This window comes from Macrobrachium rosenbergii, chromosome 43 (genome assembly GCF_040412425.1).
Source record: "Macrobrachium rosenbergii isolate ZJJX-2024 chromosome 43, ASM4041242v1, whole genome shotgun sequence".
Classification (NCBI taxonomy): Eukaryota; Metazoa; Arthropoda; class Malacostraca; order Decapoda; family Palaemonidae; genus Macrobrachium; species Macrobrachium rosenbergii.
This window is the reverse complement of record NC_089783.1, coordinates 24048532-24061533: the sequence shown is the minus strand read 5'-3', so window position 1 is coordinate 24061533 and position 13002 is coordinate 24048532. Positions and strand designations below refer to the sequence as shown.

The following is a 13002-nucleotide window of genomic DNA, read 5'->3' as shown; positions in this document are numbered from 1 at the left end:
GTACCTAGAGTAAATGAAAACAACACTCAAAAGCATCATCATTACTGCGACAGATCACTTCATGGGCGACCTTAAAGCCATCATCACTTACTAGAGCCGAAATCAAGTCAAGAATCAATTGTCAATGACAGTACGACTGCTAGCTCCTTTGGCTCTCTATCTTAAACCATTCTTCTAAGTTCCCAACATCATTTCTTCATAACAAGATCACTATCAGCATTGGGCCAACATAGCTACCGATCGTTTAATCTGATCCTCTTCGGCATCACAGCCTCACGGAATCCCCCATCCTCCTAGGGGGCCAACCCTAACAAACACCGATATCCTTTTCCTCCCACATTCAACCGTACCCTTGCCCGTATTGTCTTACATGCATGATTGTGGTCTTTCTTTCAGATCTTTCCGCCTCTCTCTCTCTCTCTCTCTCTCTCTCTCTCTCTCTCTCTCTCTCTCTCTCTCTCTCCATGGAATGAATTCTTTTTCTGTTCCACAGAGACCGAGAAGCGAGGTCCCGAGTACCTGTAACACGAAGGCCTAAACCCCTAAGACAATACCTGAACAGTCTTCCCCATCACCAGACCTTGTCCTCCAGTTGAGATCCTCTCCATTTCGCGTCCCATTCAGGATTGTCCTCTTCTCATCGTCCTCCTATTATTCTGTGAAACCGCTTTTCGCCCTTATTATTAAACCTAATTCCCTATTTAGTCTTCTTTACCAACTCATTGTTGTGTACCATTCTATTGTAGTTTTCGACTGCTCTATGTTTTCATTCATTGTATAAAAAACGAGCACAGCCAAAGGACGTTAGAGAAAGTCCAAGAGGTGAGTGATTGTGATAATTTCAATAAATGTTTTCCTCTCATTTATATGATATAGCTCGATGCTATCTTGAACTTCTTAATACCAACTTACAGATGACTGGCTTTTACGGAATTGATTAATAAACAAAAATAATATATATATATAATAATATATATATATATATATATATATATATATATATATATATATATATATATATATATATATATATATATATATATATATATACACATATACATACAAATGTCAATTAAAAAATATTAACAAAAGACAGTTTCGTGAGTAAAATCTATCTTTCAGTGTCAATTTCTTTTACATTACATGGATCGGATAATTTCCTTTATTTTGTGTTGCCGAGATGAGTACCTACAGTAACAACGCTATACTAATGATTCTCTCTTAAAATAATTAATTTTTTCACATTCGAACAAGTCGACACAGACATGTAATAAGTTTTTTATAGAGGTTTTTTTTACTAAGGATAGCAGATTCCAATCGCTGAAAACGAATGAAAATTCGTCGAGAACATTACATCCCCCTTCGCTGCATATTGCCCGGATCTTGCCCTTTTCAGCATCCATCCTGAAACCTGTTGGGTACAGGGGACAAGGCAAACGGAAGGTAGGCTGACGATAACTTAAGGGGTCCAACTCTGCATACACATTTTAAGTTTACTAAGAGACCCTGTTTACGCACTGCCTTGCTCAGCCCAGCGTATGGTCATTGTATCGATGGTATGCGGTCAAGACCGGCGGTCAACAGTATGCAGAAAGGGTTACTAAAGATTTTTTCCCTTTCTTTTCTGAAAGGGGGAATTGGTACGTTGCGGCAGTTGGATGTTAGGTGACAAGAGAGGGTACGCGTTGGTTGTTCGACAGAAGTATTACAATGCAGCTCAGATAATGCACAATGCAATTTTAAGACAGCTTTTACGCGAAGTCTCATAGGACTTGAATGAATTAGTCAGTTGGCATCAAAACAAGAGAGAGAGAGAGAGAGAGAGAGAGAGAGAGAGAGAGAGAGAGAGAGAGAGAGAAATGTAATGCAATTATGTCAAAACAAGATATCATTACTTTGTGAAAAAAAAGAAGAAGCTTGCATAGCACTGTCCTCCCTCGCCTTATTTCCCAACTCGGTGATGATGAGGTAACTTGAGTCGTTCTCCATGCTCGCAGCAACAATAAAAATGACACTTAAGGACATATAACAAGGCGATAAACTTGATATACTTAACCTCAAAATTGCTCTCCGAATAGCCATTAACAAACTTAATACAACCTCCTCTTCCCCCATTCCATCCAACATCCTGACTTGTTGGGTTATATTGCAGATTAAAGACGAAGACACGAAAGTGGGGTGATGGTGCAAAGGCAAAGTATCACCAAAACAGGAGACACACGAACCGGAGTAAGACAAAACAGGAAAAAAAAAAAAAAAAAAATCCGGGAGAGAAGGAAACCAAACAAGTGGTGACTTTTCGGCTGATACAGTTCGTTAGTACATAAATACTAATTAATGGGCGAAGGCAAAATAAAAGATGACACGAATCTTACCATCTCACACCCACAGTCCCCAACATGCACGTATACTCACAACCGTGAATAAAGATTGTACCAGAAACTTCAAATGATTCAATACGCAAATGTAAACATGAACTAGTAACATCGAAGAATGAAATAAAATTTGTTGAAGAAGAAAAGTGATGATATCGATAAAATAACGGCTTGAGATTTCACAAAGCAACATTGAAAAAAATAACTTGAAAATAAAAGCTAGAAATAGCAACTACCATTATTATTCTGCATCTATTATTAAGAGTACTAAGCTCCAATGAGAGTGGTAATGATTTGTAGCAATAGAAACAATGCAATTATTCAGCTGTAATTATTTCCCTTCAGTTGTTTGCAGTAGTCGTATTCCATACACAAGCCTATACAATAATACATGTAAAAATCACGTCTACTGTGGATAAGAGCCTTTTGGGACGAATGGGAATCATACAAGCACCCTGAAACTAAGGAGACTTGCGTAACTAAAACAACATTCCAATCTTTGATTAATCATAAACATGAATGAATCCATGAAACTGATTGAAAATCGTACAATAGGTTTTGCGCCATTTTTTGACATCATGAAGTAACAGCAAACAGACTACTACAAAACGAGAGCAAGGGCGCAAAACTTAATCGGTTCTTTTCGAAAAGAAAGCAAATCGGATCGAAAGAAAAATCCCATTTTACACCACTTTGCAATGTATGATGAGCGTGAAGCAACGACGTTTACGACTATATGCTGACAGGGTTGTGCAGGAGTTGATGGGAGAAGTTTGGGAGAGTTGAGATGTATCGGGCGAGTCTCGTTATAAAAAATTAAAGGGTCTATCATGAAGGGTACCTTGCATTTACATTTATTAAAAACGAAGCATAAACAATTATAAAAAGAATCACTGTATCTCATTTGACAGGGCATCTATGGGAGTAAGGAACTTACTGTATATTTTAAGTGTCATTCTGAATGCATTTATGGCAGATTTTGAACAAAATAATTTTTCACCAAATTTTTTACTTTACTAAACAAAATAAAAGAAATTATAATTTTTACCGCTTAAATTTCCATCGCCCAGCACAGCTTCCAACTACGCAATAAGAATAACAATAACTATATTAACAGAACGAAGAAAATGGTTTCCTTTCTATAAATGTCAATGGATTCCATCTCACTGAGTTGCTGAATTAACGCTTTAATTCCCAAGTGTAATCATCCGCAGATTTGTTTTGGCAAAGTAAATAATACAACGGCTAATTCCTTTCGGCAATGGGCGAAACATGACGTTTCGCTGACTCCCAAGATGGGTTGCCGTGTCGTCTCCTTTCACGTGAGAATATTCTTAAGTCTCCCAAAATAAGCTTTTACATTTCCGCATACAATATCATGAAAACCAATTACCCAAAGAATGCAAATTTATGTCAACTACCTCTCTCTCTCTCTCTCTCAGTAATACTAATAATACCATATTGCTACAGCTTGGGCAATGTATCACACTTCGTTACATATACACAATTACCTAAAACTAAATGGAAATAAATATTTTACAGTCCTAAGATATGTTGGCAGCTTTTACACTAAAATAATGACCGAGGCAAAGATGCCTCAAGGATGAGTTATAAATTGCGTAGTAATATCCTATGAAAAAGAAAATCCTTTAGAATAAAATTCGTCTTTACTTAACGAATCTTACTAACTTTTGTATAGGAGGCATCACTGATTCACAGATGACTGAAAAGCGCTAAGTCACCTAATATATATATATATATATATATATATATATATATATATATATATATATATATATATATATATATATATATATATATATATATATATATATATATATATATAAATTATATATATGTATAACCTTACGCAGCTCAACATTTGCAGCTCCTATGTGAAGCAACAAGATAAGAATGCAGTCTAAAACGTGGTCATCAACTAAACTCCGGTTAACTATGTTACAATATTCTCTCCCAGGCGAAACGCAATGCGCGTGCGAGTGCTCAGATGTGTGTACAAACAAAAATACTTATCAAACAAACTGTCATTATCAATACAGTAACAAAACACACTAAAAAATGTTTCTGAAAACGTTACGAGTCCGCGTGATGAAGAATAAAGAAAACGGCTCAAATAATACTGTCAAAAGCACGGCTGGAAGGAATAGCAGCAATTTGTCAATCCATTTTCCCTTATCCCATTCTTCTTTCTCCGTCTCCCCTCCGAGTCTGTGTTTCCTTCCTTATCTGACCATCGCCACTGGCAGCAGTATTTCCCATTCGTTCATTCATTCTTTCAAGCTCATTCCCTTATATGACCCAGTGGCCCCTTTGACCTCCTCTCTCACTGAGTCATCACGACCCAGCAGTTGACCCATGTGCTCACAATTACTCCAGTGGCTGACCGGATATGGTAAATTCACGTTTCTTTTTGTTCGTTCCGCTTCCTGTGCGTCATTGTCAGGGGTCTAAATTGATGCCATCTGTGCTGCTTCTCCTTTCTCTCTTAATCATGGTTAACTTCATTTTTACAATTCACTTGTTACTGTGACAATATTTCAACTTACTCAGGCACAGTTTTCTTTGCAGTCACGAGTCTTTTTAATTTTTTTTAATGGACAAGACGACTACAAACGCTTAACACATACAATCGTGCTCATATTAAAACGAATTTCTTGGATCAATAGCTTTTATGTATGTATGTATGTATACATACATATATACATACATACATACATACATACATACATACATACATACATACATACACACACACACAACTGATTTCTCCGTGTTCAAGCGTATTCCAATGTAGCGTATGTTTGACACGCAGCACAACATACAAAGAAGAAATCAAGTCGTCATTTGTTTTTAGTTAACATACAGAATAACAATTTCCTCAGTATTATTAAACAACGCAAACTGAACATATACTGTATGAATATAAACTTTGCTCATTGTAAAACTAACTGCATTATTTATCATTAGCTCTTGGAGAGAAAAAAGAAACTGTTTACATTCCGCAAAATTTGACCCATTTGCTCTACTTCATAAAATCCTACTCCAATGATGTCAAATGTTTAATGCCACCCTTTATTTCTATGCAAAACCTTCGTCACAATTTCCCTTGTTGCGTCCATTCCTTTTGCAATGCCTATATTCACTATTCGCTGCAGTAGTACTTTAGTGTACGAGGTTTTGACTATGAAAGAGAATGGAGACTCGGCTGGGAGCGGAAAAAAAATGTCTACGCTACTGAAAGGTACAGAGTTGGGATGGGAAAGAAGGGACATAATGAAAGGGGAAATAAAAGACGGGACGTCACGGTGCAAGAGCCATAAGGAAGAGGCAAATAGCACACGGAAAGGGACAAGGATGACCAGAAACAGGAGGCGCTATAGGCACTCCTTTTCCTTCTCCTCCTCCTCCTCCTCCTCCTCCTCCTTCTTCTCTTCTTTCCCCCAAGGCGCTGTGGGAAACAGGAGGGGGAGGGAGTCCAAGAGGCTTTGTCCTTGCGCCTTTTCCGTGTCCATTTTCCGCCGGCGCCACTGTCCACCTATTGTCCGTCTGGGTGTCCACTTTTTGCCTTGTCCAAGAAAGAGAGAGAAAGAGAGGGAGGTTGTTGTGTCCACCACCGCCATCAACCAACTCCGTTCAATGGGGCTCCTGAAGGGGTAAGACAGGGGAGGGGGAATCAAGAGAGGGGTAGATTAGCTCTGCAAGAGTGACGTAAATATGATGCGCACAGCCCAGCAAAGAGCCATGGAACGCCTTCGAATGCAGCTGTCCAGAGACCTGGACAAAAGATATACCCCAGCGGGCCCTCCGGAGGCGTCGGTGGTTTTTGTCGCTGTCGGCGCGGTCTTGTCGCGGTGGACGAAGGGCATGTAGTGAAGTCTCCCAGAAAACGGTGTAATAGAGGTGGACGTCAGGAGGGAGACAGTAGCTCCAAAAGCCCGGTGGTCAGGGACATGCATACACGTAGATATAAAGGGAGACTGAAAGAGAAAAGCCACCAGCTTAAAAGGGTACAACAATGCAGGTCACACAAAGAAAGAAGGGATATAACTCTATCCAGGCAAGAATACTGTTGCAAAGCGGAGAGAGAGAGAGGGAGAGAGAGAGAGCACACAGAGAGCCAAATTTATCTTATATATATATATATATATATATATATATATATACATATACATACATACACACATATATATATATATATATATATATATATATATATATATATATATATATATATATATATATATATATATATATATATATATTTATCTCTCTCTACAGAGAGAGAGAGAGAGAGAGAGAGAGAGAGAGAGAGAGAGAGAGAGAGAGAGAGAGAGAGAGAGAGAGAGGCGGAAGAGTTGTGTAAAATTTAAAATTATCAGTTTAGTAGCTTGCAGAAAGTTTTGATTGTAAACATTAAAAGTTAAGAATTCACTTTATAATATCAATGATAGAACAGAGTGCAGTCAACTACGAATATTTGCAAATCGCCGTAAATTTCTCGCAATGAATACCTGACAGACTGAAACTGGGGTGGTTATGTTAGCAAGAATGGAATTTTGGAGTGTAGCTGTTGAGAGAATTCCATTTCCACCTTTTTTTTTCTGTTACTCTTTTGTATGGCTACTATAGTTCAAACACGTGTGTTTCTGTAAAGTGTTACGCTTGCATTCCCTTTTTCCTTATTCATCACTTCTTTACGTGAAACTAAGGCTAAATACTAAACTAACAGCGCTTATGCTTAAGATATCTTTGCGTACAAACTGAAAATCTCTATATTCTACGATATCTACAATGAAAATGACTAAGTTTGGAGATATGATACTTAGAAAAGCACCCATTCCGATGAATAATTGCAACAATCACTTAAATGAACAAACAAACAAAAAGTATATAATAAATGACTTAGTTGACATAAGAGTTGAAATAATGATAAGCACATAACATCAACCAGCCGTATCGAAAGAATGACGCTAAAAATCAAGTTTGGAATCCAGGGTACGCAGAACATATTCTTAGGTACACCAAATGCTTCAAGCAGGGTTAGAATCTGATGAAAGACGTTTCATATTGAAAACGATGTATTCTGTCATCGTAATAGTCATTTCAAGTCACAAAAAACAATATTTTACATCTTCATGTTCCCTTTTTTGTCTCCTCAGGTGGCTAGTGAACAGGAAGCTGCATTACAAATGCAGCAAGAAGCTCTCAGGAGGCATCAGGAGACGTTGCAACTTCTACAGCATCATAACACCCTCAAGACAATACAGGTATGCGATATGGAAATGATGATGTATCTGTTGTGCAGACGGTAAATGCAGCTTGAACCGTAGTTTATTTCTTAGTGTAGATATACGTAGCCTAATATTTGCTAAAATGTAAGAGCTGGGACGCTTTTCACGCAAATGCATCCTCGATTTCAAAAGGCATAAACTAAAATTAATGTTTGTCTATATTAATTTAAGCACTGTCTTTTAACATACAAAAATTTATAGTACGTTCGCGAATGGAAGGGATGTTTTCCACTTACAAAAGCGACATACACTTTATTTACAATGGCACAACCAAAACAACTAAACGAAATCAAACATTTTTAACTGGATAGGAATCACTCCTGTTTCCACCATTTGGTTATGGGTAATAAAAGGTTGAGTAAACTTGCCAATATAGTTTCTATCTTTCATATCTTTCTTTCATATCTTTCACCCAAACTATCGTTAAATTACCGAGTATAGTTTCCTTAGGTGATAGAGAGAGAGAGGTAGGTTCATTTTATAATACACAGCCGCATCTACAATTCTGTCAATCTCCCGATTATATTTCTCAGCCAGATTGCTTCTATTATTATCTGTCATTTCCATTACTTGTGCAATTTCCTGTACTCCAGATTGAAAGACTGAGCGATGGTAGTGGTGGAATCAAGGATAAGGGAAGGGGGCGGCCTACGAAGATAAACAATTGTTGTTTGAGGTCATCTCAGAGCGTATCTAATTAAATCTCAACAATTTGTTATTGACATTCTACGAGATGTACTCTGATATTCATAAAATTTTCCGATAAAAAGGTTTTCTAGCTTTTTAGAATTTAATTTCTCAAGTTACCGGTGATTTTATACAAACAATAACTTTTAGCTATACCATCCATTCTTACTCTAATTAGGAATATAAGGTTTAAGAAACTAAATAAATCCTGATCAGAGAAACTAAATAACTTGTGTTCCACTTTTCATCTCTAAACCCGTGTATCATACTGAAGTCTCTCAACTTAATAATCTGAACATATATCTGAAAAGTCTCTTTATCAACCCCTCTATGACTGACATCCGTAGACAGTACCACCAGTTACTCTTAATATGATAATACTGCCGGGAACACGAGAGTAAGCAAATGTTTTAGTTTTTCTGGTTGAAAAATACCTTAAATATAATAAATGATTCAAGTTTTCCAATCAGTATAAGACAAACTTTAAAGACATATTATAATCACAACGTAAAGATACATCTGTAAATAGATTACAAATGCCGTGAAGCGTGGTGCGTGATTATATTAAACTGTCAGTATCAAGTCCATTTCAGTTGCTTCTGCTAGATCATGACTGTCTACAGTGTACTTTTGTTTTGAAAGAAAAAAAAATCAACTTTTGTCATAAAAAAAATTATTACGCTACCACTGCGAAAAATTTATAATCGACCTTGATTCAGTCGCCATATGTCTGTCAGATTCTCTATAGAGGGTTTCAAACACATTCTCTTCCAAAATACGTTACTTCAATATCATTTACTCCTCTTAACATTTCTGCTTTCCTTAGCTTCAAAATATGCTAATTACGAAAGTTCTCAAGGAAAAACTCTGGTAAACCAGAAGTTATTTAGAGCAAGTGATTTGGATGGTCAGTGAAGTCCATTACACCTACTTCAAGTTCTCTGCAAAGCAATTCTTATGAGTATTAAAGGAAATTCCTCTGGAGATATGCACAACTCAAGCAAGATTATGACCTGGTGTGATAAGAGTACTCAAAGGGCACGACACTTTGATGGTTTGGCCATTCTTTTGAGGTGGTAGGAGGAGGATCAATCACAAAGGCACAGAAGAAAGAAACTAGGCGGGGGAGAAAAAAAACTAATAAACATAAATCAGACAAACATATCAATATTTTCAGAAAGGTTTACAACACAGAGAAAAGTGTGTATCTCTACTTTACCTTCCTATTTACCAATGTGTGTATCGCTACTGTACCTTCCTATTTACCAATGAGCGTCGTTATAACTATACGCCAAAATTTTTGTTAATTATTCTCTCTCTCTCTCTCTCTCTCTCTCTCTCTCTCTCTCTCTCTCTCTCTCTCTCTCTCTCTCTCTCTATATATATATATATATATATATATATATATATATATATATATATATATGGTCTATCACTTGAGCTTGCGATGTTTTAGGTTGTCATTGATCTGGAGGAAGGATTAAGACGCGACGACTAAGCCTGTTCGTGTTCTCTCTCGCCTCCTCAGGATCAAGTATGACAACCTAAATGTATATACATACTGTGTGATATATATATATATATATATATATATATATATATATATATATATATATATATATATATATATATATATATATATATATATATACATACACACACACCAGGTATATGTTTTATAGCCACGGTGACGCGTTAACTTCCCTCATTTTCCTCACATTTGTTAGAACACAATTATTAGCCCAAGATTCGAACCCCTTATCTATGAAAGGAAAAATGTATATAAAGAGTAGTGCGAAAGGAAACTATAATCCTGGTTATCGATATATATATATATATATATATATATATATATATATATATATATATATATATATATATATAAGCTAAAATAAATTCATATCCTAACAGTGTGGGTTACGACAGCCAAACTTTTACTAGCATACGCGGGTTGCAAGGGAGAGCTGCTTCATTTGATTTTCCCCTCGAATTCAAGGCTTTTAGTAAAAACGGTATTCAAAAAGTGATAAAATCATGAAATATATTAACGCCCACCCACATACAAATATATATTCCATATATATATTGTATATGCAGACACACATGTATATATATACACATACACATAAGTAATATTTCTTCATGAATAGACATAAACATAAGTAATATTTCTTCACAATACACCTTTTACACATTATGAAAGGTGGCTCTAGAAGTATAGAGCCCTTGGATACTTCAAGTCTCTTAAGGACGACGTTACAAGCCCTTGGACCATTTCTTTTACTCCAGTTGACTCTGCAAACGATTCACAGCGGGTTAAGTAGTGGGCAACAGTCTTCGGATAGAACCAAAGAGTTAAGGAACTCGAGGCCAGTTCTCTATCAATGAGCTGCAAATGCGTGTGCGTTTGTCATATGTTAAACTGTGTAAAATATTAATTCCTGGTAATATATACAGTTAACTTACCAAAGAAATAAATCTTTTGTGGTTTGCGCTTTTTTTTTTCTCTTAGTTTTCAGGCAGGGACTGAAGGCAGGGATATTTACGATTTTTATTTTAGATAACTGTTCCTTTGAACGAAATAGAATTATTTTAAAATTTACGGAGGATCTATTTAGTTTTTTCTTTCTTTTAGGTTTTACAGAATTTCGGAAGTGAATACAGAAGCATAATTATACATACACACATACATACATACATACATATATATATATATATATATATAATTATATATATATATATATATATATATATATATAATATATATATATATATATATATATATATATATATATATATATATATATATATATATATTATATATATATATATATTGGGAAGAAGTTAATGTGTAAAACCTAAACGAAAGAAAAACTAAACAGATCTACCGTAAATGTTAAAATTATTTATATATATATATATATATATATATATATATATATATATATATATATATATATAAATATATATACACACACTTAACTTCCCAACACACAAACACACACACACACACACACACATATATATATATATATATATATATATATATATATATATATATATATATATATATATATATTATATTAATTCTGCATTCACTTCCGAAATTCTGGAAAACCTAAAAGAAAAAAAAAACTAAATAGATCCTCCGTAAATTTGAACATAATTCTATTTGGTTCAGAGGAACAGATATCTAAAAAAATCATAATATCCCTGCCTACAGTCCCTGCCTGAAAACTACGAGAAAAAAAAAAAGCGCAAACCACAAAAGATTTATTTCTTTGCCTGAGAAAAGTCTGGCTAACAGAGCAGCCAGGGTACCGGTAGAGTATTGTGACTGATGAAAGGACCTCGGGTTCGCGCGTTCTGGGTTGAGAATCGCTGGCCATTCACCCATCACGCGCGCCTCTTTTGTCCTTTTTTGAGAGAGAGAGAGAGAGAGAGAGAGAGAGAGAGAGAGAGAGAGAGAGAGAGAGAGACAGAGAGAGAGAATTTCTCCGACACATTCTGGAAAAAGATGGTGTACACACTAATGAACTACAATGCGAAATTAAAAGGCTCTAGGTCCACAGGCCACGGTTACTTTTCAGACCTTCCAGTTGAAATCAAATGTAATCCCTGAATTCATAAAATTATAACGAAGATATTAGTAGGTATATGCTATATTCTTACTATGTCCTCATTTTATACGAAAACAAACTGGAACACATATCATTTTCTGCAAAATGTACTATAATAAGCAGTCCAAAAATTGACAAATTCTTGGCTTAAAAATAAAGAGAAAGAAAGACAAAAGGAAAAAGTAGAGAGAGAGGTTTCGCTACAAGTACAATCTGGCAGCATCACGTAGAGGCAAACACATCCCCATCTATCCATCTCCAACAATTCCATTTTCTTTCCAAATTGACAAGAATTGGCTTCACCATCAGTATTCCACGTCGTCCCTCACACCCAGTGATGGATGGTTTGGGATTTAAAATTCAAATATCTCTCTCTCTCTCTCTCTCTCTCTCTCTCAACAAACGAAATTAAACACACGTAATTCTGTTTTTCTGTGTGCGTGCTTGTACTGCGTAAGCGTAGCATTATATAGGCTATACAGCCATACATACTGTATGTACATGATAAACACCCATATATATATATATATATATATATATATATATATATATATATATATATATATATATATATATATACATATATACATATAGGCTATATGGGTGTACGTGTGTATTTATGTCTGTATGGTATGCACATATATATAGTTGTGTACAATAAATTTCATTGCAAATGCCTCTCTAATTTTAAGTTTTCCGTATCGAGACGTTATATCTTATTCTACTATATCCCTTTTATTTCCCCCTCTTCCACTACTTTTTCTTTCCCCTATAGACATGGACATAAGGCACATCACATTCTCTCTCTCTCTCTCTCTCTCTCTCTCTCTCTCTCTCTCTCTCTCTCTCTCTCTCTCTCTCTCTCTCTCTCTCTCTCTCTCTACACAATATCAGGCAGCCTTTTGAAGACTTTAACAAGGGCAGTTTTCCAGCTTTACGCGAAAAAGGGACGAAAGAAAATGGGAATTCAACATGTGTTTCGACATAGGTGCTTTTACCTTGCAAATT

The 13002-nt window shown here is 35.7% G+C and overlaps 1 protein-coding gene across 1 annotated transcript in view; it reads left to right on the top strand.

Annotated features, from left to right (window-relative positions):
- LOC136828658 (transcription factor Sox-6-like) overlaps positions 1 to 13002 on the top strand; it is a 138537-nt gene that overhangs the window by 122723 nt on the left and 2812 nt on the right. The window contains 1 exon segment of the mRNA XM_067086708.1: positions 7556 to 7663. Within this exon segment, the coding sequence (XP_066942809.1) occupies positions 7556 to 7663 (108 nt within the window).